At 33.8% G+C, this 27,905-nt stretch overlaps 1 protein-coding gene across 2 annotated transcripts in view; it reads left to right on the top strand.

Moving 5' to 3' along the window:
• Window positions 1-1,594: 1,594 nt before the first annotated feature.
• LOC119832093 (semaphorin-1A) overlaps window positions 1,595-27,905 on the top strand; it is a 227,246-nt gene continuing 200,935 nt past the window's right edge. For both annotated transcript variants that reach the window (XM_038355710.1, XM_038355709.1), the window contains exon 1: window positions 1,595-1,803. In XM_038355710.1, coding sequence (XP_038211638.1) covers window positions 1,710-1,803 — 94 coding nt within the window. In that variant the 5' untranslated portion in view covers window positions 1,595-1,709. The remainder of the gene's footprint in view (window positions 1,804-27,905) is intronic.

The following is a 27,905-nucleotide window of genomic DNA, read 5'->3' as shown; positions in this document are numbered from 1 at the left end:
TTTAGCATGTCCCAAGTATGCGATGGTTTATAATTTTTCTTTGCTCGGAATCGCCGGAAGTATTCACTTACCTACGGACAAAAGCATGTTAAGAATATAAATAACTCTATTAGAGGCGGTTCTGTACTACATATCGTCATTCATTGCGCGGCTTTTTTAACATTTTCTGCGTTAAGTCAGGCAAGGTTGGGATAAAAAAAGGAAATGGCGAGTGTCTAAGTAATATTATATTGACAAGATTTATAATTGTAGGTGAAAGTTGCGCATTGAGATAATCATTACTTTTACTGTTAACCATTTAATTATTTATCAAAATTATAATTGCTAGTTATCACACAATAATAGCGGCTGTGTATTGTCTATGTTGTTAAGACTAAAGCCGTGTAAGCAACAATAGTTGTCAACTCACGATGTAAAAAAATAATTATGTGCCGACCAATCGTTTTAGACTGACGTTATAGAATGAGGTGTCGCTATTCAATATTGATAAAAAGAATTCATATATTATAAAATATACATATTGATATTTATTCTTAACCATATAGTATAACAAAAAACATCTTAAAAAACGCTTTAGTACGTCCAATATATGATACACGTGCTGTAACCGTGAGTGCCTTTCTTTATATTCAAGCAGAAAACTTGTAACAAATGTTTGCCCTACTTGATGCATCGCTAATAAAAGTTAGTTTCGAACTACACATGCTTAAGGGAGTCATGCTATAAATGTTTATTTTATTGATTTTCACACGGCTCCGCACAACGCATCCCACTGGTACAGTAACATTAACAATTACTTCGACACAGTTCCAAATTCCTCGTATAAAATTACCAGTGAACAACTTCATCGTATTAATAATAAAGAATACGCAAAGAACCCCCCGGTGTTGAACAAAAAAGTTTTTATTTCGGTAAAGTTACATTCTCCTTACTGTGCTCCGGGAGTTAGAACTTTGTGTTAGTGAATTATTTTTTATCCTCCTATCCGTTTCGCCGCACATTGATTTAGTTTACTTTAGTAATGGATGATTAATTTTATCGGGTGTATAATTAAAAAGTGTGCGAGTTTACATTTCGTTTTTATGACACGTGTTGTTGAAAAGTTTGTGTTTAAAAGTATAAATATATACAGGATTGTTATACAAACATTTTAGTAAATAAAATGTATTTGTAATTTTGCTAAGTCACAAAAACATAGAGTACAAATGGTCGAGCTATTTGACTCTATCATTACGTGATGGACGTCAATTAGCGACAAAAGCTCTGGTTCAGATTTTTTTCCGGAAGGGGGAATTAAAAGCTTTCTTAACGCATCGAACTCTACATCCCGTGCTTAGTCAATGTAATTGCGATCTCGTGGCGCCCTCTGTGCTAACGAATTTTTAAATACCGAAAACTGTAAACAAAGGCTTGGCGGGGGACATTCGAGTTTAATTGCAGGTTTAGCGTTCATTAGGATATGCAATTTTTTAACGCGATTATGACGTCGCAGGGTCGAGGGTGCGTTGGGGTGAGGGGCTGCGTCACGTGCGAGGTCCGCACTCCGCAACGACGCATGCGAGACCGCGGGGCGCCGGGAGCGCATGCGCCCCCTCATACCCTGCCTCGGCCGTCAGTCAGCCGCCGGCCATCGCGCGCCCCGTCCGCTTTCATAGCGCAAAAACGTGCCGCGAGTGCTTTTCAAGTGATGTCGGCTTGTGACTAGTGCCATGCTCGTGCACTGTGCCCTCCTGGCGGCTCTGCTCGCCTCCGCCGCAGCAGCTTGGCAGGAAAATGTCCGCCCTAAGGTCTTCGCACAACTAGGTTAGTACGCGAAAGCTGCCGTCACGTTGTCAGATGTTACACGGACAGCTTTTGACAGCTTCGGGCTCACTATCGAGTTGTTGTAGTGAACGTTCGATGTTTACGTCGTTTTGTTTGACGACAATCGCAGCGCGCATCCAAACACGCCGTTCAAAGCTCTTGTTTATATTATTAAGGTCGATGTAATCAAAACTCTTGAGTTTGTTAGTGTTATTGAAGTGCATCTATTCATTAAATTAAGAAACCCTATACCTTACTTGTATGAGAAACCGTTTGATACGTCAGATTATAGGTTATCTTTGGAGGCGAGAGGTTATAGACTTGCGTTCTTATTGGAGCGTCAGCGTCGTGAGCTTTCGACACAGTACTTTATTTTGAGATACAAAACTCACAAGTGTCATTATTTGGAGTACTTATCTCTTAAGTCTTTTTAAATTGTAAAGCGTTAATGCATTTTGTTGTGGTGTTTATGTTATATTGAGTTTTAACCAATTAATTTATATTTAAAAAGTATCATTAGATACCTTCGAGTATTCGAACAGATATAATCGTTGAAATTGATTATAACACGTAAAAGCGTTATATATAAATAACCGTTATATAAAATTGTAAAATTTAACACAGTAGATAGATAGAAATACGTGATACGTTTCAGTAAAAGCATTGTTTCATATAAATCAAAAAGCTCCGCGATTTCTTGACATAGAGCTCGTACAGTCCGGCGGTAGAGGCACGCGATTCATCGTATGATAAAGCCAGAGGACTGTGCCTCTATTGTTTTATTGTGCAGCCTGCATTGCAGGGGACGGCCACGTGGCTCTCATTAGTGTATCACAAAGCGAAGCAGTTTGTTCTGCGTTTTGCAATGTTACGCTTAGATTGGCGACCATGCGACGTTTACCGTAGTGAACTAAACTTTGTCTAACTCCGCCGAATGCATTTAAATGTTTTTACAGCGCATTGTACACTGGCATATCCTTATAATCCTTATAACAGAACTATAGCGTGGCTTGCGCGATTTAAACAGCGTAAGCTCGTTTTGTGGTTTCCAGTTTCGAATGAACTTGGTACTTCTGTTCATGGTGTGTATTTGAATTGCGGTCACGGAAGCTCCGGCATCGTAAATATGATAAATAAGACCACCCACAACGACATACAAAGATGATTATTGAAGTACATTGAAATGAACTCACCAAAAACATCTTTTTAAGTACAAAGCATAGAAAGTGACCTTAAATTTTGTTAGTACAAAAAAAAAATAAATAATACGAACAGATTTCATCAAAAAAATACAATTTTTAGTCAAGTGCACTTGGTGCCTCTCGCTCCCCTTACATAAAATATATGACTCGAATTGAGAATCTCTTCATTTGAGGTTGTTTAAAAAACAGCGGGATCGTTAAATTTAAAAGTAAATTTACTATGAATGAACGGTTATTATTGAGTATGTGTGTCGTACGGTAAATTAATATGTCCAATTAGGTACAATGAATTAATACTAAGTCTAGACGTGTCGACTATAGGTCCCTCGCATATCCGTCTATTGTATTCTTGATTGTTTGATTATAAATATTAATAACCCAATTTTAATCATTGCCATAAATACACCCCAAGTATGAACCGAATCTATTAGCATGTTTTATTGTTGTTTATATTTATAGTTGTACGTATTTTATGTGTAAAGTGTCAAATGATCTTCAGCAATTTGATCACTTAATATAAACTGGAGGGTTCTGCCCACATGATGTGGTTTTATACACGATCAAAGGCCTCTCTGGAAATATGAGATACAGGATTCAATATAAATGTTAAATTAGGCTAGTTTTGTTATACGCATTGTAAGTTAGCTTTGTTAAACTGAATATTTTTATGTAAATATCTAGTGTGTAGAAATAGATATAGGGCAGGGCACACTCTACTACTCTCTACTCTCATTTGAATAAAAAACTCAGAAGTTTATTTAACCGTCGTTTTAGAAATACTTTACAAAGAGATTATAATTACATCCTGATTAAATTGAAAAATAGTCAATAATGTATCCGGATTAGATTGTGTGCCAACACTTTAATTTAGTTAACGTCAGTTTCATAGATTAACTTTTCTATCGACGTCATAAATGTAATATGGAAAGAAAGTGTCATCGTTGTCTATGAAACTGGGATGAAGATAAAAACTTGAAGAGTTATACTACCACAGATAATGTAGAAACTAGAAACTGAGCTGAGCTATCATCTATCTAGACTGGTTTGGTGTAGGTGTGTTACAAACCGGTAAAAGGGAGTTTCTACTGTCAATGACTCATTAACCAGTATTGAGTGAGGTCAGTGATAGATTTTTCTTCATGTCGCATACCCATAAATTACTCATCTGTAGTAATTAAACAGCAATGTACTAAATATAATGAGCCCTTTCTGGAACGTTTGAATTAAAAAAAAATAAAGTGCGATTAAACGATCCTGGATGAAACGGGATACCATCCAGGAAGACCATCGTGTACAATAGACAAAAATGCTGTATTTACATTATCATATCTATCACGGCAGTAGTACGCTGAAGTATTATATGTTAACTTGTGAAGAACACGTAAACAAAGTCCGTTGTTATCTATTGTAAACCATATAATATTTTTTAGCTTAACGTGTTTTAAAAGAGCAGAGAGATTTATGAACTTCTCGTAATGGGTTTTCTGTATCTAAACTTCAATTTCATGTTTTATATGGGGGCATTATGGTTTGAAACGCCCCTTTATGATTTAACTGCTCAGATTATAAGAACGTTTGAGTGTGCCCATAAAATAACTGTTCACTTACTACCTGAAGAAGAAATAAATTACTTACAGGATAATGCTTTTATATTCCGGAATGTTTAAAACGTGTCGCGTTTTGGCTTATACGCATTTATTGGGTCATTCGTCAGAACCAATACTCAGGGGAACTGTTATGTGGTTGGGGTGCATAATACTGTGACGCGATGTTGTTTATGATTGGACATTCTACTACAATTTATTAACATTTGGGAATGGGTCGATAGGGGAATAAACTCATTTGCCTCACGAATATTGTGTTTTTGATTTTATACTGAAAGCAACAGAAATAATAGAAAATTATGAAACGATCGACGCTGACCACAATCGAAATACTTCAAAAATGCGATAAGGCAAACAATGTGACCTTTGAGGGAAGTCCGTTATGTTCGTGAAAGTGGGTCGCAATTGTGATTAATAAAAATCGTATCGGCAACGATAACCGCTAATCAAAAAAGGACAAAAGTTCAAGCGTTCATCGACAATGCGATCGCTATTAGAAGACAGGAATGCGATAATGGAGCAAAACAAAACGTGCTTAGTGGTAACGTAATATGGTGGATAATGGTTTGTGTTTTGTATACAAAGATCGGTACGTTGAATATCAACCTTAATTTAAAGCAATAAAGCTTTTTTTGTAGAGTGACAATGATTGTTATGAATGACTTGCGTCGCGGGCTACGCACGTGCGTGCGGCGTTGCAAGCGCGTTGGTACGGTACAGGAGTAAGGGAGACGTACATATTATTTGGCGCCGCTTGGTGAGAGAGGGACGGATAAATGACGCCTACTGTCGCGTTACTGTCTTCGCCTAATTTGGGATATAGTTTCTTATATTTAGTCATGTCGGTTGAAAAAAGGATTTATTTTTGCACTAACAAAAACGATGAGCTTTTGTGTAACACAATTAATTACAAGCCTGTGAGATATCGGATAAGTTGGGAATGCGCCTGCAAAATAGATATTGCATTTCATAAATAACCGTTAACCGCATGTGCATGACATTTGTTCCACGATGCATTTCCTCTGCGAGAGTTCGCGGCAGCTCTCATAACTTTCCCGAATATGTTATGAAGATTGGCCATAACTTGAACGTGCTATTACATTTTTTGGCGATATTGCTTTTCAAACCAAACTCGAATATAATGGAATATGGTATCGACTGTTCCATTCAGATCTGAAATGCGGAAGAAAGGAGATGAAATAAAAGCAATTGCGAATGGTGTTTTTACTCAACCTTTTCATATGAGTACAGGGCAAACATTGGTTTAGAAACGAAAATATTTGCCAAATACTCCACGCATAATATAGAAGAAAGGCTTTTTCAAAATGGCTGGGCAAGTGTGCCTAGACCATTGTCATGCAGTTTTAAATCCGGATTAAAAAGGAAGCTCATAATAAGTCCTATGAGGGGAAGCTACATTCACTTCTCGTTGTGTTGCAACTTCGTTGCAACGCTTTGCTATTGTGCAATGCAAAATAGTTTACATTCGCCAACTAAGCATTAAGCTCATCTTTTGTTTCCATTGTCCGGATCAATTGCCGGTGTGCGTTAGAGTTATTCAATTGCTCTGTGCAAATAAACAGTAAAAAATGTTTCTATAATCAAAGCTGCGTCTAATTCATTATTTTTCCATATGAATTTGTCGGTCGGCTTTCAAAGGCATATCTTTTTACATTCATTATTATTTCACTTGCATAGTTTGCGACAAAAAGGTATTGGAATATGCAAACGCCCCCATTTGCAGCGAGTCGCATTAAAACCCTTTGCATTTGAAAAGGCTCCGATGAATAGGTAGGAGTCAATGGGTCGTAAGAAATGGGCCAGTCAGTGACGCAGGCTTGTAGTCAAGTGAAACGCACTTCTAGACCAGTTTATTGAGATCTTTAAATGTTAGCTAATGTTCTTGGCATCAAAGGCGGTGCAGCGATTTATAGGTTACATACCGCAGTCTTTCTGTCGCGTGCTATTTTTAAGATCAAATTTTGTTCTCGATATCGCTTTAAAATATCAGTTGGCTAAAACGAATATTGGTTTAGTCTTGGTAAATATAAACTATAAGAGTCGCTACAAAATTCTTATCACAGTTTTTATTGACACGTTGATAGTACAGCTGTTCTTATGGCCACGGAAACAAAATCACTGATGTGTATTATACAGTATTTAGAAAGTAAATTTGCATCAAGTGTAGGGGAGGTCGTTTTAACCTGGTAGCCGTCGTTCCATTAATGAGCCAGGTGGTTTGTACAATGTGGAAGTTAACAATACCCGTTGGCGAGGGTAGCTTACGTTCTATCGCGTGCTTTCTACATAAACTCTATGGATTTTTCTATTCGATTTAATTGCTAAGCCGTCATATGGTTGATGTGTTACCATTGTGGGTGTCCTGGATTACGTAATTGGAGTTATTTTGAATTTTATAACTATTTCAGAAATGATGTACCTAATTGTTGCTAATGAAAAAGGAATACGTATTAGATTTCCGTTTAAAGGTATAACTTTATGATAAAATAAATAGTTACGTAAAATTTCTTAACAAACTTTTATTAATTAACGTCATTTTAACAGGCATTTTTTTGTATATGAAACATTTAAAATAATTCTCTTCTAAGCATATAAAAATGTAAATACCAGTAAGTGTATTAGTCGAGGAGAGATGTATATTTAGTGATTTAAAAATAAACAAGCCGTGCGGCCGCTCACAGTCTACACTTGAACTTGACGTCGAGATCAATAACCGCTGGCGTGTTGATTAATTTTTATGAGTTTTAAATTATTTAATTGTAAATTTCAATTATACCACATAGTTTTAAATGACGTAATAAGACTGATTCATCGCGAATTTGTAGCGCTAGCTGTATCATTTTAAATACTCGTTAAGAAACTAAGAATAGCTAGGAATTTTATTTATTATGTCTTTCAATGTTCGTATTTAATTGTTAAAGTGCCTTTTAACAAATTTGAACGTCTCTTTATACTTATAAAGATACGTTTTTAAAAATAGATTTAAAGGATTGACAATTTCTTAAATTGCTTTCAATTCGTAAATACAAAACGAAGGCAGCCTACCTAGAGAGGTAGACGTAATGATGAAATTCTCTCCAAATAATTTACAAATAATTGAGCTGATAAAGGGAGGTATCGTTTGTGAGAAAATAATGAGGATTCGAACCGTAAAATTATCAGTCACGGAAAATCACATCAGCGAGTTCTCACTGTCAGGATTTACATTCCATCAAAATATAATTTAGATTTTTCTCTTATACTTGATTTTCGGAACACCTTTAATGAAATATCGCTTTTGAAATGGGGTTTTTGATTCTCAAATTGACATTCGTGACTGTGAGTACACAGTTAAGTTTTTGTTTTCATTGCAAACACATAGATCTCAGTTGAAGGCTGATGCAATAATTCATAACACTAAACACGATGTAGATGGGTGTCATTTGTGTAATTTTTTAGTTATGTGGTTCATTTGATTAAGGTAAAAACTCCTTTACCAAAATGTATTAAATCTGCTATAACTATTTCATTAAAGTCTTGCTGACAAACATAGAAATTTAATTATTTATTATACCTAGGCATCGTAAACCTAGGAAAGTCGCAAGGCCTAATTAGAATTTTAAAGAGGGAAATCTAACGAGATTTATTCCTTACTAATTGATAACGACGACTCAGAACTTGCATCATAGATAGACGAAAAAAAAAGTCAAAAAGGAATGTGATAGTCGCAACTAAAACATTCAATGCAGATGTTTAGCAGAGCTCCGATCGATAGCTTAGACAGGAATAATTGAAGCAACTGTATCCCTTTCGGAAATAGAAACCAGTTCAAAGAAAAAGGCGGCGCTAAATGCGTCTTTCATTTAAAACGATGCACTGAAAATTTTGTCCTGAATTCCATTTGCTAGGCCCACAAATTACGTTATGGACTAAGGGTTGGAATAATATGAAATGTTTTTGTTTGTCTTTGTTTAGGCTCAGTTTAGGTTAGAGGCAATGCTTTTGTTTTATTTGCATCTATTTTTATAAACTGAAGAGTCATTTAAGCGGCACTATTTTTTTATCATAGTATATTACATTTTTGGCGCTATAGGCTGTTTAGTTTAGATGTGCTTGTATTTTCTCTGATAAGTATTCTTTTTTGTTTTCATTACTTCCATTATAACCATTTAGTCATCATTGGTTTAAATAAACATGTAACATCAACAATTAAACAATTTATTCATGAAATTAATCAAAACCTAACAAAACATTATTCTGTACTTCCAAACGACAGCAAAACGTATTCAGATTTCCTAAAGTAATTTATAAATATAATTTCCTGCAATAATTAATGAGCCCTTAAGAGTTCATTGGTTTAGCAAAGTTTCCGCTGCAAACTCGACTTACGCTTACTTACTTCCTCGGTGACATTGGATTAGTTCGGAGTTCAGGCAACTTGCCGATGTAACAGCGTGTCTAAGATAACGATAGGTTAATGGCATCCGTATTATGATAACTTTGACGCTTGGTATATGACTATAATATTGATTATTCTGGCAAAATAACAAAATTGTATTCTTACGAATTTACTTTGGATGGAAGAATCATTTAAAATAAATTTAATATGCACTAAATGTAACTCTTATTTACATAGAAAATAGAGTCATTTTACAAATGTATTTCCTGAAATGTTTTTAACGATATATCATTTAGTTAACAAGAGAGATATACCTAACAAGAAAAAAAAAATTTAACGTTACGGGTATGTGTCTTATTGAAAAATATATTACTTTTTACGATATGTCATACGTAATTGCTTAGGAACGGTTTCGGCCCCATGGGGTCTAACTACAGTAGGTACGGTTGTGCGATAATAGCCTCTATTATGAATTTCCGTAATAATATCATACTGTTTTATTGTTTACGTCTGGATTAACTGTATGGTCTAAGTCATATATTAAGTTGTCACAACTTTTTTCCCATCGAATGATTTATTTATGTGAATGATACCTTTATACAGGTAGCTAAAAGGGCTTGAGATTCTTTAATAGGAAAACTAAATTTAATTTAAATTAAAAATTAGACGTTTTGAGTTGCTCGTTTTTTATCATAACTATATCAGAATATTTAATTCAGATGCTTTTAGTGTAGCTTATAAGATATGAAAGTTCACTATGTTTTGAGGGAAAATTGGAAGAAACTTTTGCGAAACTCACCATTATGAAAAATTAATTCTCTTAACTTAGGCTTATTCACAATTTACTGGCAGACAAGGGAATATCCTAACCTGAAAGAGCTTTAGAAGGACGGAACCCTCGATGGGCAAGTGGAACTCACACTTGAATGGCTTTTTTAAGCGAAAAGCATGCATATGAAAATGTTCAATAGGGCTTACACACAATGAAATTGAAGAGGCAATTTTTTGCATTTTATTATTTTGGCATCGTGTCAAAACTGTTATTTCCGTTGCACACCAATATAGTTTAATTCCCAAAAAACTCCAACCAATTAATTTATAACTACAAGCGCAGCACCCACTTGAAATAACTTAAAACCCGTGCGAGCGAATCTGGGTCGTTTGCTCTAGTCATTAAGTTTTAAAATTGCTCTATGGGTTCCGTATAAAAAGTGATTCCCACATGAATGATCGCGGAGCGAGGTCAAAAGTTCAAGTTGGTAAAAAACCGTATGCAGCAGCTGTTTGGCACATGATGGTTGGCGATGGAAAAACGTTTAATAAAACTAGGAGCTTGCTCGCTCATTTCTTTCATATTTTTTCGTCGGGACGTGGTGTTGCTATAAGAGAACGTCATTTCGAGCGGGATTAATTTTTTTTTGCAGCGCACTGCGACATATTTTAATGTATCTTGACGGGAGTTTTATGTCTATCGGGCTATTAAAAGCATTTTTAAACTTGCTAAGATATTAAAATGGCACGACGGGCACTAAAAGTCAGGTAGAGTTTTAAGTATATAATTGTAAAATATTTTATAGTACCACCTTTTTGACGAATAGAATTATCATATTGGAAACTAATATTTTACATAAATTTATTTGAAATAATTATACGCATATACATTTAAATACCTTTTCTTTAACATTTTGGTATACCTTCTAATACCACTTTTAATATTATTTTTTGTTGCCAATGTAATTTGATATATATGATTATGTATAAAAAATATATAATCGAATTTAAAAAACTGTCCGATTTTTGTGTGGATTTAGACTATATCTAAACTTTTAGTATTTCGACCATGTCGAGTTTATAAAAACTATACGCAAAGTGTAAAATAATACTTAAGCTACAAGATAACGAGAAATTCTCGTGTTATGTAAAAAATGTTCATATTCGGCGGATCAATGCAAAGCCCCAAGCGGTTTTATTTGGTTTCGTGTAGGCAGCGTATCGTGCTGGCGGTTACAAAGTTCAACCAAATATACAGGCTAGATAAATTTCAAAGTTTGGCAAAAACTTTCAAACAAGTTTCAAACCTCTGAAGGTTTTCGGAATCGATAATTACGTAGCTATTCTGTTCAATTTATTTGCGAAACCTCTACAAATGGCAATTCCAATTAGGTTTCTGTGTTTTACATCAGTATATTTGCGTGAATGAATATATATGATTTGTATTTATCTAACAAAGTGTACTTAAGACAGAGTTCATAATTAAATGATATCGAGTATCTTTTCTAATATCAAAAAAGCTAATAAGGTTTAATAAGTATAATATCTATATTAGAAATTGGATTTTTTTGTCGTTTTAACAAGGATTCATTAATTAACTCACTTATGCTTTGCGGTTATTCAGACCTGCATTGTTTACTGATTTGCTTTTATTTATGATATATGAGATATGAGAAGTAGGTCTCTAAATATAAAATACTCGTGTAATATGTATATATGTATGCCCATTTCATTCTTAGGCAAGAAAGTATTTTTTACATGAACGGGACAAAATCGTGTTAAACGGATAATAAGTAGCCTTATTTTAGCTGAAACATACACAAGTAGTAACTGTATTGTTATAATTATAATCTCAAGCGTGTGAGCATATTTGCAGCCCGCAAATTACTTGCGAAGATCTTAATTACTGGCATCCGGCCGTTTGATTGGCTCCCGCATTGTTTGTACAGCAACAGGACAATTGCAATTGCACTTAGCTCCGCTAATCATACCTATTGCGACTCAAGGGGTCTTTGACTTAGAAAAAAGCGTACGCTATCCTTTGATTTATTTAGTTTACGGTTATATCTTTTAATTATATGTCACATGTCGTCGAACTTTTGATTCTTGGACATGCCGGTTTCCTCACGATGTTTTCCTTCACCGTTTTAAGCAGTGGTGATGTTATCCACATCTGCAGATAAATTGAAAAATCAATTTATTTCCTGCACGCTCGCCCTGTCTCGAACCCCGACTCATCGATTTATGTATAATATGTCCCCAATAAAGTTCATTATTACCAGCCCATGGTTGGATGGTTGGATGGCTGGAAAGATGTAATAATAATTAATTCTGTAAAATTATATACTGTATGTACAGACATCATTTCTCAGATAAGACATATCGAAGAAAAAAGTGATGAAAGGAAATTCCGAATTCAATAATAGTCGGTAGATATATTAATTTCTAGAGATTTATTCCCTATCACTTTAGATATCAGGATCACAAAGACTTGAAACGTTTTCCGAAAGAAATGCTTCGTCAGGGTTAAAAATATCACAACGGTGAGATCGATAATGTACCTCCAGCGATTGTGGGCTGATCATTCTTTGGTCTGCGAATAACAAATGATACCAGTTGGAACGTCAAATACACAATGTCTTGTGGGTTTTCACGAATTTGGAGATTTACTGACGAGAAACCGAACAATTGAACATGATGGTTATGATCTGTTCAGCCACTTACATACACCGATTTTACATATTATATAACCCTAGCAAATGATATTCAGAATTTTTTTTTTTCAAGTTAGGTCACTTGGCGGTACGCCAATATAGTAAACCACCATACTAAGGAGGCGATGAACCATAACAGTTACAAAAATGTCCACTGCTCACGTTGTTAAATCAAATTCTCTTGTGCTACGACTCTCTTCGAGAAGAGAATTTATAGGAATCCGTAAATAATATTACGATCGCATGACATAAAGAACCCTAATCCTTACAGAGTGATGACACTGAATAATGTAAGGGATCTAATTTAAATGGTCGTGGTACACTTTTGCTTTCTATAGAATCGAACGAACGGGTATTCAGAAAATTTAATTTCCGTAGATAGATCGAACAATTTCGCTCCAATGTGGTGTTCGCAGACCGTAATTGGGTCAACCTGGCGGACAATGGACTTTGACAATGTTATTATTAGTAGATCTCTTATTCATTCGATCGCTCGATGAACTTATCAATCATTCCCTTTCACGAAAGTTCCGATCAAAGAGTTAAGAGATGAGAACATTGTTTAAGAAGTCCCTTTTCGATTGCGAGTTGAATTTCCAATAACAGTTCCATTCCGTACTTTCTGTAATTGAAAAGTAATAAAAAACTGTGGATAAATTGCTATTGACTCAAACGCAAACGCTTTACGTACTTTTTGTGACCATCTGCTTATTATCACAGTATCACACAGCTATAACAAATACAAAGCTCGTACGTGTGAATGAGACTCTTTCAGACTGAAGTTGTTTAGGAGAATTGAATGATCAATTTAAAGACACGTATATTAAGCTACACTTTTGCTGTTTTGGGAATGATCAATTCTTATTGTATAATTTCTTACTACTAAAACTAGGTACTAAACTAACTACTTAATAAATATTTCTAAAAACTACTGTAAGCGATAACATTGGATCATATAGGCTTTAGTATATAAAAAAACCTATCACAGACACACCTCTGCATTGAGCTCTGCATTGATGAATTATCGTACTTTTAACTTGTCGCTATAGCACAAATAGTACAGACTGAGATATGGCTATCATACTGTTCCCGACTTCAAGTAACTGGCAGAAAGCTGTTGTATTTTAACTAGATTTCAACGCATTGAGAATCGGACAGTCTTCACTTCGCTTTAATATATATAACAACAAAATATCTCATCGATGTGCTTGATCCCTATCAAGCATTTCTACGCAAGGCAAACTTTACACACAATACTGATCTAAATATATACATATCAGTTTTCGCTAAAATAACCCGTATTCCGACGTGCTAAATATCTAAATACACTGTCTGGTTTTTCGTATCGGTGCCAACGGGGCGTGGTTGTCTGATCCGTGCATACAGTTATAATTTCGCTCAGTTAGCCTTATTTGAAATATCTAATGGATCGCATTGATAGCTTTGATTGTTCAGCATTGAGCCTAATAGGGTTAGGCGTTGCGCTTTCTTCCGTGCACTTTCAAAGTATTCAGGTTAGATACGTGATCGGTCTAGTTAGTAAATAGTGGGTTTCGTAGCTTCTTAGCAATCTTAACAATGTGAAAAGTTAGTCATACAATGGAGTTATTGTGGATCGGGTAAACAGAGGGATGGCAGACGGGTGCTGTGCACGCTCCGATGGTTACCCCCTCGACGGGACATACTGGTGGGGAATGTGAACGACTACGTCGCTTTTTTATTATAATCCAACAGTGTAAGACTGGACTGACGTGGGTTTTTGTTTGTAGAGCGTTATTTAATAACAAGTGATCCTACTGAGTTGATATCTAGGTGTAGACTGTAGAGTGATTTAAAACTCATCGTAAAATCTGAATTGTGATGTGTAGAGTAAAGATTAGAGGAATTAATTTGAATATTTCTTGTTTGTTTACATGTATGAAAACATATAGGTATATAGAGTACATAGAGGTACCATTAAAATTCATATCGATCTTGGTGATGCAGAAAGCAATTAGTAAGTTACATTTAAAATCACATAAAGTATATAGATACAACAAATAATATGTAAATAGATATTAACGTTCAGAAAAATTAAATTCAACAATAAGCTTTTTTGTTGACATTAGTTTATTAAAATGTAAAGTGATACTGATCGACATCATCACTACTACTTGCTACATTAATACAACATAACATTATACAGAACGTGTTTATTTAGATGGAGGTTATAGAGGCTGATTTAAAAATAATGAATTGTCAAACTTCTTATTACAAAATATTGTTCATATGCAATTAATCTGAATTGTATATAAATTTTGGCCAGTAATATAACTAAGTACGACTTTCCACGAATATTGTATCGATTTGATAAATCATCAAAATTCGTAATAGTTGTTTCGTACGTAACGTAAACAAATTAGTTACCGTATGTTTACAGGGTGTGTTGAGAGTAACCGTCGCTTTTGCAAATATCCGCCATAGTCTGGCGGTTTTGCTTTATAATTTTTTTCTGGAATCTTGCAAAATACATAACATAATCCGATTATGGGATTCGGCGTAGGAAATGAACGATTTATCTTCTTATGTCTTTAAGAGATTCTCTGTAGCGTTTCTAAATAAGTGCTTATTTTAAGCGTTTGTAATACATTCAGATTTTAATCGCGGATGTATTCTTCATCCTGTACATAATTCAGTAAAAAAAAAATCCGTAATGATGTCGCACCTTAATATAAAATATGTTAACTAATTCTTACGATTGAGGATATTCTTTAAGCAAAACAATTCAGAAATTTGAATTAAACTTAGATTTAGATTTAGTCACATTAACTACGACAAAAATACATTTTGTGGCATTGCATACCTTATAATTTAGATATTGTTTATATTGATAAGATTTATACAATGAATAGCCGATATACGTCAGGAAAAAGAGTGCAGACAACAGACACTGTCCTGTCTTCGTGCGAACAGTCAATCGCTTAAATTTAAGAAGCGCAAATTTCTTTTTTCAAAGTTTTTTCTTCCGTATGGTCTTTCTTCTGACATCAATAAATACAACAAAAACGAAATAGGGAAATGTGTACAGCTGTACACGCGCGATGTCGTGACTTAGGGAAATAGAGTTTCATTTTCATATGTAGATTTTGAGCATGAAAAAAATATAACTAGTCATATCTCTGAGTATTCAATGGACTTTTATTGAATACTCGTTGATGTGACTGAGAATCTATTTATTTCGGAAAAAGGAGGGATTCCTTTTTCAAAAATAGCGCCAAGGAATGACAATTGTGCTCAAAATGTTTCGGACTGAAAAACCGAAAACATGCACAATACAACTTACACAATTTTGAACGAACGATATCACTCGGCAAATTGATCACAGATACAAAAGAGTTCCTTCGAGAAACCTTTTTCCGTCAAGACCTTGCTTACAATGACCGACCAAATGCCTACGAGTCTCATTCAATTGTAGATCTGTTGATATATTTGGAGTCCAGTTACAAATGGCGACCGCAGACTTCAAAGAAAGAGTTTATTCAACGCTATATTAATACGTTATTTTATACGAAGTTTTAATTGAATTGCGTGATGAAACCTTGTAAATCGCATTGTAAACACTTTTGTGGTATCTCGGTCATGTCGTTTGAATCGTGTAAAGAATTCTTTGAACCAAATGCTATAGCGGAGGGTTGAGAGCGCTTGTACGCTTGTCTAAGATATTTTTCATAACATTGCGTTCAGGAAAGCACACCTTTTGCCAGTTTCACCACAATAATGTTGGAGCCAATCCCTTTCTAAATTTTTATCAATTTTTAAATACTATATAGAATTGCAGAATCTCAATCGCAATACATAGATGTACATTTCAATATATCTTTAATGATTTTGATACTCAGTATAAAGAAAGCTCAAGGCAATTGTTTCATGATTGATGCAAATAAAGATTAAACTAGGCTTTATCTGACAATTGAACTTTTAAAGACTTTTGCCCGCGACTTCGGTCGTATGGTCAAAGGAAAATAACTGTAATAACAAAAATTATCGGATTTTTTTGGAGAGTTTAAAACACGTATCACAATTTATTTTAACTTAGATATTTGATATATGAGAAGTTTTACTATCGTAAAAAGTAATCTTTGTCACTCTCTAGTTTTCTATTTATCTCCAGACACAATAACTTAAAACACTCCGTTACGACATGAAACAAGCTTTTATAATACTAGTATGGATTGTTACACAGAGCAAAACAAATTGAAAGTCAGGTTTAATAGAACCAGTAAAGTACACAAATAAAATGGGAAAAGAAATTATAACACTCCGAGAATAGTTTCCAAAGTTTGTAGATTATGGTTGCAACATCTGCTTTTATCGGTTTTACGTGGATAGTAAAGAGGAAAGGAAAGATAAGTCATTTCCGATAATCCGTTCAACCGGGGTATTGTTTGAATACGGTGGGTTGCGATAGCATTGTTCTTTTTGATATATGGTTATGAGATTATAAATTATACGACAATTGTTTTACGAACGCGTCGCTGTGATGTTCAGATTGATGATGATTCAGGTGACGATGTGCATAAATCGGACTTTGTTTGACGAAAACACATATTCTTTTCAAGACCTCTGCTGGAACGGATCGATTATCTTAAACGTTAAGTGTCATATTGTAATATTTTATTCTTGGCCATAATACTAATGTGTCATAGCCTATTGCAAATGGCACTGATTATAATTTTATTATAACTAATACAGACAATATGTTTCATAGATTTACAGAACGTTCTTTAATCTAAAACTAAACAGTCATATTAGATAAAGTCCTTTCAATACAAAAAATAAATAAATAAACTTCAAAATACACATGACACATGGTTATCTAGACGAATCTCATGGTGAGTATATCTACACTTACTTGCAGTATAGTTCATAAATCTCCTAAACGGAAACATCTTTATTCACGACTTTGTATGAAGATGCAAATGCGAATGCAACTGAACTAAGGAAAAAGTCACGCAGCAAAAACTAAGGGCGCCCGCATCTTCTCCGTTGCACTTTGTGGCTTCGTATCTCGCTGCATTTGTCATTTGTACTCTATTTGCTTTTGTTAACTTTCTCGAATATTTTTGTTCTATACCGCTTAAATACTCTCAACTATTGGAGAAATATCAAACATAAGGACACAGTTTGTTATTATTGAATGTAAAAATACATATTTTAGTCTATGTTAACTTTAAATGATAATAATTAAACAGAAAGGTTATGTTCTACTCATGCCACATACATTCAATTCTAACTGAAAGCTATATAAAATAATTCTGAAAGTTCAGTTTCCATAGATAGAAAGAATAGTTTAATTCACCAAAGATATCATCAGATTCATTGTAGCTCGTTCATAGCACGGGTCACTAGCGATGACTGGGAGAACGCTGAGAGAATCTTATAAATCTCGTATTTAATGCAATTGAATTCACTCGAGTAATAAATTCCGCTCTTCGATCTGGGCCGTTTTGATCGGACAAAATGTAAGACTCATTGATAAATTTGAATAAGGTAAGAGTGAAATGGCAGTTAAGACGTGATATAGCGCCTAGTACGGTTCAGGTTAAATCTTTCTAAGACATTATGGGTATGTAATAAATTTTGTGTTTCAATTTGTACTATATATATATATATATATCACTTATTCATGTTAATATGTTTAAAAATAAAGCATTCAATGTAGTTTTTTAGTAAAACATTTTTTTTTATTAATTTATGAAGCTCCTGAGAATGATAGAAAAGATGACTTTAGTCACGGTATTTACATATCTTATAGGTTCAATAGGTATTATAGAACATTAATCATTGGTGTACAAAAAAACTAGGAGAAAAGTGAAATAAATATTTTGCTATCGTAAGAAAAATCACTGGCCATTGGTGGGGAAAGAAAAAAATTAAGAGCATATCGATTCGAGCTGAACTCGATTAAAGATACGATCTCTCGCAATACCGAGTTGTATTTTCACTATCGCTGACAGTGACTGATCACTGGCCAGTTCAAACACAGCCCTCGGCCTCTACCCATCTTATATTTTCTTCGTCTTATAAGGAAAAGTCACTTTAGATATTGTCGTCATTCTTAGATGCAGTAAATCTAGTAATCTATTTCGCTGAACGTATCGGAAAAATGAATTCTGTAGAGTTTGCTATCCAAGGGATATCATTTATGTGACAGCTTGTAAAAATGCTCGGATATTTGAATGGTGGCGTGGGAAATACGCCTTAACAGATTAGGGTTGGATTAAATTTGTGATTTAGATCAGTTACTAAAAACATGAGATACCATTTTACGTAATATTGTGCAAGCCGTGTGAAGAACGACTACAGCTAAAAAAAACGTCATTTATACCGATGTTTTACACCAATCACGTTAATATTTGAACTAAATTGTGCTTCACCAGCTTTTATTACAAGTAATATATTAAATGCTTACTTTGAATACTTATTATGAAAACCCGAGAGCACTAAAAAGAAAGGCGTAGTACAAGAGCTGGCTGTATAAAAATATGCAAATGATATACGAACCATGACAAGGAGCTCATTAAATACATATTATAAAGTAACTAGCTAGAAAGTACTTAAATTGCCAAATGTAAATATACGTAAATGTACTGTTAAATTTATCCATAATTTATGAGTTTCTTTGTCTGAACTTTTTCGTATAAACATTGCTTTATGTGAATTATAAAGCTGGAATATTAGTATCGTCCCTGAATTATAATAAATTACAATAAAAAGAAACGGAATGTAAATAAACATAATTATTCTTGAAACAGAATAATATGGTGACCCGCATGCATTGATCCTTCACTCTAAGCTTGAATATTCATTTTATGGTTTTAAATTCATGTTTTGTCATTCTTGTTACTTAATTAAGTTTTTGACAGTAACCAATTATGTGATATTTTATCTGTCATGTAAAATAGTAAACCCTACTCCCTGTTTAATTATATAAAAGAAAATGTCAGTGGAAAAAATTGTAATGTTTTTTTGCAACGGTTGAAATGGTTATATTTTTAATGTAAAAATTATATTAATTTTCATATTACATATACCTTTATCAACCGATCCAGGATAAAGAATGTTGTAAGACGCTATCGTTAAATTGCATAGCAGTTACGATTCCCAACATGTTTAATACAAAGTGATTTATTGATACCGAGTTAGCACTTAGCGGGCTCGTTTGTTAGTTAAGCGAGTTTAACTTAATTGTCGGTGAGTGTAAGTTCGAGTCTATTTACGATATAACCGTGTTAGCTCCTCGCCTACCTTGTTTAAACTTGCATAGTTCAGTGTACCGTGCTCCTAAAGTTACATAAAAATAATATCGTCTTCATTATAATTTCTCCAATTATAATCAAGATATTAATTACTGCATTTTTAACCTCAATTATTGTCAAAAATATGTGTTATTCACCAAAATTTTTTAACTGGGAATTGCAAGATGTTCAAGATTCCGAAAGTTACAATTTTTCCGTCCACAAAAAGTGACGGTGGATGAGACCCTAAACGAGAAGTAAGCACACTAATCCTAGTGCCAAGACATGGTACGGTGCCCTTTCCACAGTCCATGGAAGTGAATAGCAGACATTTTGCAGTTGATTCCTGGCCGTGCGTAAGAACCTAGACTTTCTAAGACTCGAGCTTAGCGAATATTTCTCTTGGGGTTATAACAATAAGGCTATAAAAATAATCCACAGTAAACCGATGTTAAAAAAATGAACTTAACACAGACCATTGATCAAAATCAACAAGATCTCACCATATATTATACTAAAACTTTTGTTCTCACAAACAATTTCTTTGATTGTGTATTTTTATTATTTGTGCATAATGTCCAGCCCTATAATGTGGTGGTGGTGAAATCATTTGGAATGATCGACCGCATAATTAAATACATAATTATTTTTGATAGATGTCACTGATTTTACCTATGCCAGCCTGTGGTGGTCATCTCGCACACTCCTCAAATCTACCCACGATTATTGAAAAATCGTAAATGACGTTTATACTGAGGCGAAATCATAACTTTTATAAGTAGAAGGTTAGTCTTGATTGAATTGGGCCGTTATGGATACTATTTGATGAACTTGAATAGACACTTATTTAATTTCTGGGTTATTAATATATCGTATAGCTTTAAATACGTTGTAATAATTGTTCTGAAGATGTATTTAAAATATTAAACAATTCATAAGAAAACAAAATAGTTTTATTTATTTTTTGTTTTTATTTTATTAAAACTTGTGTTGATATTTGATGGATAATCTATTTTAGGGTACCGAGACCTAGAACATGTAGATAGTGAATGAGTCATTCTTAAAGGAAACGCCACATACCGTCATGGCTTCGTATGGTCAGCAACTGTTTCTTGTTACGCACGTTATGAGAATAATATAAATTGTTTTTAGTAATATTTAATGTACTTAAGTTATTTTTATGGTATTTTGGTGTTATTAGTAAAAACCTTCTGCAAAATCATTTAACCGTGTGGTATAACAAAGCAAAGTAAATCGCTATCGAGTGATGGTAATTTTTGCTTTTATTTTATTCTAAGTTCGTTGTTAAACTTTGAATTTCGTTTAAAGACATTGAGAATTAAATAGCACGTATTAAAGAAACAAACATTCTTTCTTTCTATTAAGTTAAGTTTAAATTCTCGTAAAATCCTTTTATTAATCTTGATACAATTATAACTTTACTTTTGATGTTTTGACTCTTAGAAATGCTTTTTTGCTTTTTTAAATAATAAATTACAACGTGATAACATTTTTTAAGACTTGACTCGACAAGAAAAAAAATTCGGGAGCGGTTCAAACCTATTTTGACATAAAGATAATAAAACTTGTAATATATATTCACAAGCACATGTTAGTTTCGAGGTATAAAGTCGATAGTTTGCGTCCTCTCGAGATTTTGCTCTGAGCGGGTCTCACGTCACTGTCAGTCTCTTGACTGACGTAATTTGACATGAAATACTAAATATTCGAGATCACCCTAGTTCTCGCGATTTTTCATGTCACCAATATGGACTTCCATGTCATGGAAGTCCAGTTCATGTGATACACCATAGAGTTCATTTTTAGTGTTAAATTGAAAAGTTTAAAAGAATACAATTTGGAGTGAGATCTTTGCATAACTATTTCAGTGAGCATGCTTTTTGCAAGTTTTTAATATGTATGTAATCAAAGTTAGTTTAATTTGTTGTGAAATTACTTATTTTTCAATGTATATAAATCATCCTAAATACCACGTGAAGGTACGCGTACTTAAATAAAACATAACAGGTCCAAATTTAGTTTTAAGTAGACATAAATTTCAAAATAAATCAATTTAAAGAATTCTATTAGCTATATTGTAAATTACGAAATGGTCTCTCGGTAGAGTTAACCTCATTCTATTATTAGCTGATAGCATTAGAAGTTTAAATCAAATGACAGACAAAATTTTGATAAATAGGTGCTATGATGTTAATCAAACTTCTCGAAACTTGGCGATAATATTAGTTGTAAATCATCAACAACTCCAACCAATTACCATACCGTCAAGACGGCTAAGTGTGATACGGTGTCAAGCCAGATTACAACTCTAATCCGTTCTCAGTTAATTACTAAGTTATTGCTGAAAATCTTGTAGAACAATACACCCCTAATTAATATTATTACTGCGACATTTTAACTTTATTGCTTGTTTGTCACGCAATGTCAACACCGACCAAACTTTTGGGTATTACCATATTTGGTAAACGTCCTCGTAGTTAAGATGTAGAGAAATAACGAATGCCTAATTACGGAAATGTATAATGCTTGCGTAGGTGTTAAAGTATACCTTTTAAGGTTTGTTGATTTCTAAATTACTGTTATACAAAAGTTATGCATGCTCTTCTTTCTTTTAATAAAACACAGATGAAGTCATACGCGGGTTAAGTGCTAGATGAAAATGAATTTATCTTATATGTGCATCAATCTTTACCGTAGTCAAACAGTAAATATGAGCTCAAATTAAGTGCAATTATTTGTGCAGTGGGGTAAATTCGTTAAAAAATAAATACGATTATAAATGATTTGTAATTGTATGAAACGTTTCAAATACATTCATTATTGTATAAAATACGAGAAAACAACTGTCAGACTGACTGTGTTGAAAATATACGTGCGATAGGTTTTTCTTGATACATAGAAAACTTTTAGAAGAATGAAGATATCTCCTCTATCTTACTAATATTATAAATGCGAAAGTTTGTAAGGATGTGTGTGTGTTTGTTGCTCTTTCACGCAAAAGCTACTGAACCGATTACAATGAAATTTGGATGTAGCTGGATAACTGGAATAACATATAGGCAAGTTTTTATCCCGATAGTCCTACGGTATACGGACTTACGCGAGTGAAACCACGGGGCGCAGCTAATAAAATCATCTTTCAACATAAAAGTTTTTTGTTATTTTGCGTATAAAGGTTGTCATTGCGCCTGCAACTTATCACAAATTTCTTAAAAATTGTCTTGAATGACTTGCATTTTCTATGAAATAATTACAATACGCAGTTATTCCGAAGTGTGCGATATAAGAACAATTAAAATTGAATGCAGAACGTTCCGCCCGCGGAGACGGAAGCGCTTCATTAGGCGACGGAACCATGAGTCAGTTGCAGCCTTAACACCACAATGAAGAACGATTCTATATTTATGTCACGATTTATTTCAAATCGCTTTATAGTAATGCAAGAGATTATTAACGTAAATTTTAAACGTTATGAAATATATTGAATAGTAGGTAAATCGAATAATTGAGTCTTTTTATTGACATGATGCATATTTTGGGACATGATATCTTTATTTACATCTTTACACTATATTACTGTTATGTGCTGTTGTAAATGCTTAGTTTCAGTTTAGATTAATATAACTTAACGTACTTCTAACAAATCAAAGTTGTTAATAAACATAGAATTTGGTTAATCAATCGCCAAAATAAAATATAGTGAAATAAACGTCGTAGCTAACTTACGATCGACAGGATTTTATGAAACATTACACGAAACTTGAAATGTTTTTTTTCAACCCCAAGTCTTAACATATTTCATGACAATTTGCTAAACAAATGTTTTACACACCCGCATGCACGCGTATTTTAAATCGCACGTAATTTTTAATTAGAACTTAAACCATACTAACTCATTACGTCGAGGTCATTGACTGGCCCACACCCCGTATTCGCCACACCCACATCGTACAATATTTGTTTGTTTCCAACGTTTACTCAGTCCTTTTCTACGACATTTTAATGGTATTATTTTACAAAGAATTTCAAAGCAACTCTTGAGCTCCGATTTCACTGTACTTTTCCTCTTTGTAATAATGTTAGAATGTTTTTTGATCTTCGCTCTATCTTTAATTTTGTGAACGTATAAAATATACTGTATATAATATATGCAAGTTTAACAACAACAAGTCGTAAACTTGCATTACACTTGTCAGAAAATGAAAAGCGTTTTTGTGACTTTATTCACGAAATTACAGTAAATGCCAATTTTTCGCTGAGAATTTTTAGGAAACATATTTTCGTTAATTCAACTATTAAATACGAATCAAATTATATTTAAATTCAGAAATAAACATCCATTGATATTGGAAGATATGTTTTAATTGGTTTTATTTAAATCATGGACATTTATTATTATCAAGCATCTTTCATCCGCGCTCGGTTACACAACTTTGAATTACAAACAAATAAGGGTCTAAAACAAATCTCCTCGTTGAATCCAGCGTGATTTAGCGTTCGTTAGTTGAATTGAGACGTTTTTGTAAAGATACAATCGCGTAAATAACTTTAGACGAGAAAAATCACCCGCAATTTTGTTAGACTAATAATTCCCAGTGCGCTATCTCAACGAAGATAGCAGTTAAATACGCTAAATTGGTCCATCTCGCTGCTGAGCCCAGTTTTATGGCAGCTTGTATCTCCTAAGCTTCGTACTTCCTGCGCTGATAACATCGATTTGTTATCATTGTTTTGTATGGGCTAATAAAAGTTTTATCCTATTCATAAACGTTAAGCAATTTGTCGCAAGCGTGTTCTTGGCGGAGACTTTAATTATGTCTGCATGGATAATAAAAGTCACTGATAATATTACGGTGCTAGTTCGGAGTTTATACATGTTTTATTTATTTTTATTTAGATACATCTTCATAGAAGAATATTATGACGACCTATATGTAATCAACGACTTTTATTGCAATTCAATTAGCATATAATGCCATGACTTTTACTTTGATTGTCTTAAGAAGGTAGCTCATTCTGTTTGTTTTTGAATAATAATAATTGACTTAATTTTGGTGGATCTGTGGTTTTGTTTGAGTTTGTGGCGAGATAAGAAAGAATTGAAGTAATTAATCAACTAAGCCGGCCTCAAAAAGTTTCCACTTATCTTGAGGAGGATCTTTATTGAAATTCATTAATGACATTTTTATCGTTTATGAAATATGAACGAAAGTAAATGATATTCGACGGAACTGTGGTCACTTAAACGTTTTTATTACAATATCGAGCGTATGTTAAATTTAGTTTAGTTAATACACGCATTAAATATTTGACTTGTATATACACAATCCTACTAATATTATAAATGAGAAAGTTTGTAAGGATGTGTGTGCGTTTGTTGCTCTTTCACGCAATCTACTGAACCGATTGCAATGAAATTTGGTACGTAAATAGATGGACAACTGGAATAACATATAGGCATTTATCCCGATATTCCTACGGGATATGGACTTATGCGGGTGAAACCGCAGGGTGCGACCAGCTTTTTATAAACTACAAATCTTGGTATATTAAACGCATACGTGATTGAGCGACTGACTCTAGCAATGCACAGCTCAGACTACTGTCCCGATCGGGCAGAAATATTGTAAACAGATACTATGATGTGGGCTTGTGCTAAGAAAGAATTTAGCACCATAAAAAATATTTTGATCACGAGGACGAAGCTGCGGGCAACAGCTAGTTATAAGCTGTGGTATATCAATTGTGGTTATATAAGCACAAATACAGTTTATATTAAACCACAATTAATATGAACTGTAATTGTGGCTTTAACTCTATATGTTTACTTTTAATTTTATAGCATTGAAATGCTTTATAAATGAGAAATTTTGAAAGAATAGAAAAAAATTGACCAATTATTCCTACGGTTTGGCAAAAGACGCGGGTTCGATCCCGCCTCGTGATCAATTTTTTTCTATTCTTTCAAAATTTCCCAACTCTGTATGTTTTTCATGAGAAAATAATGTATTTGTATAAAGACTTTTTAATATAAATACAAACAGTGTGAGAAGAGCGTCATTTAACTTCATTGCATATACGGTATACCCCTTCAACATGTGCTCTAAACACTGCACATATCGAGACACTTCGAATCGCACTAAAAGCCGCACTAAAACGCTAAATGTGTTTCCTATCCTTGAATTTTGTTTCGTCCGTATGGCAGGGTTTTAATTCCTGGGAGGTCCCCCTATAACCCGCAGGCGTAAACCAAGAATGAAAGAGATATTGTGCGTTTTCGACACGTCACCCCTCGGCCACCCTTCCCCCTTGCCGCTTGCAATGACGTCACATCGGAGACCGACTAATCTTGCTAATTGATCTTTTCTTTATAAGTTTAATAATGATGTTGGTACAAGCTTGATTTATAACGCATTTTGGGAAACCAATTTTAAGGCTGTCATTTGTACACTAGTGTTTTCTTGTCTACCCAAGATTCTTTTTTGCTTAGATAACATTTTTTTTTTATTATGTCATAGCGTGCAAGTGACCTGGTGGTTTATTTGATGGTAAATGATCACCGCTATCCATGGACATTCGTATTGGCAGTTAGTGCCTCTGTGAATGCGCCTTCCTCTTCTAAGGGATAAGGAAAGGACTGACGACTGGAAAGAAAGAATTTACTAAGAAGGGTGAGTAAAGGGGCCTCAGGCACCCTTACTCACCGTACGAAACATAGCAGCATGCTACATTTTAACACACCGGTATTCGGTGCCTAACATACTTATATCACTAATCCTTTTTTTAATGTATCAGTAAATTGAATAATCTTTAGGATTATGTACCTAACGATTATATACACATATAAGTTCTAACTCGACTTTTACTTACTATTACTCTACGGCAGTAAAAATAATAATCTAAAACAACAATCTCGGTCTGGGATCACTATACTTATAAATGCAACTGAGCGAGTTTGGCGAATAATTTGTGGCTTTGAGATGTTCGCAGAGTTAGTTAACTTATGGCTAACTTTCGACCGCAATCTTGGTCAGGATTCTGATTATTGTTTAGCAGGCGCAAGTGCACAACTAGTATTGGATTATCGGTAAGACGTCCGATACAAGAGAACTGACGCAACTGGGAACAAACTGATTTTCCATCGCCAATTATTACGTTAACTGTCTTAATGAGTTGGAGTTACATTAAATACATGTTGATATTTTACCGTAATACTGAATTGTTCTTTTGATAATTCGTTGTTATTCGTCTTCTTGTATGTTATATTAATTATTGAGTAAATGTTATATTTTATACAAGAATGAAACAAATGTACATAATAAATAGTGTCTACCTATATATAGTACTAGTTATTATAAAACTTCATGATTAATTTGCTAGGTCACCACTCAATTCGCATAAAATAAGAATTTCAGGCGGCAGCAAAATTCGGTCGAGTGCAACGCTTATTGCTTATTTAGAAAAATGTTAAGGTTACGTTAATATTTATAAAAAGTAATCTACTTCGCTCTTTTTACATTATGTATAGTCTATAACACTCACGGATCATGTACATATTCAATGGTGAAATAATTTGTAAGTAAAATCCTAGTTAAAATTGGTCTAGTCGATTAAAATTTTAGTCGTAACCAAGAAATAGACAGTCAGATAAATATGTCAAATTAAATTATTATTACGCAAAGGCATTCTTCAAATAACAAACAGTTTGATTTCACTCAAATAAACTTTACTTGAATACATAGATAGATTCGACCACCCTATTACATGAACACAAAACATTTCAAAGTTGCAGAACGTGGGAAACGGAATGGCCGTCCGAATGTATAATAATTATTAATTGGAATAGCGCTGAATAATTTAAAAACTTTATTCGGGCAATAATATCCGAAAATCATGTGGTGTTCCACATCGTATCGCATGATTTCACTTCATTAATTATGAAAGTTTTTGCTTTTAGTCCGACGCTGTCCGGTCGTGAGGGATAAAAATGGATCCTCATTTTACACTATATTTAAAAAATGGCTGGATTATTCCTGTCAGTGTTCATTAAAAGCTTCATTTGTTACCATTATAAGCTGTTATGCAACCAATATCGAGATTTTTGTTAGATTATT

Source organism: Zerene cesonia, chromosome 14, assembly GCF_012273895.1.
Source record: "Zerene cesonia ecotype Mississippi chromosome 14, Zerene_cesonia_1.1, whole genome shotgun sequence".
Lineage (NCBI taxonomy): Eukaryota > Metazoa > Arthropoda > Insecta > Lepidoptera > Pieridae > Zerene > Zerene cesonia.
The sequence above is the reverse complement of the archived record's forward strand: the minus strand, read 5'-3'. Positions and strand labels throughout refer to the sequence as shown.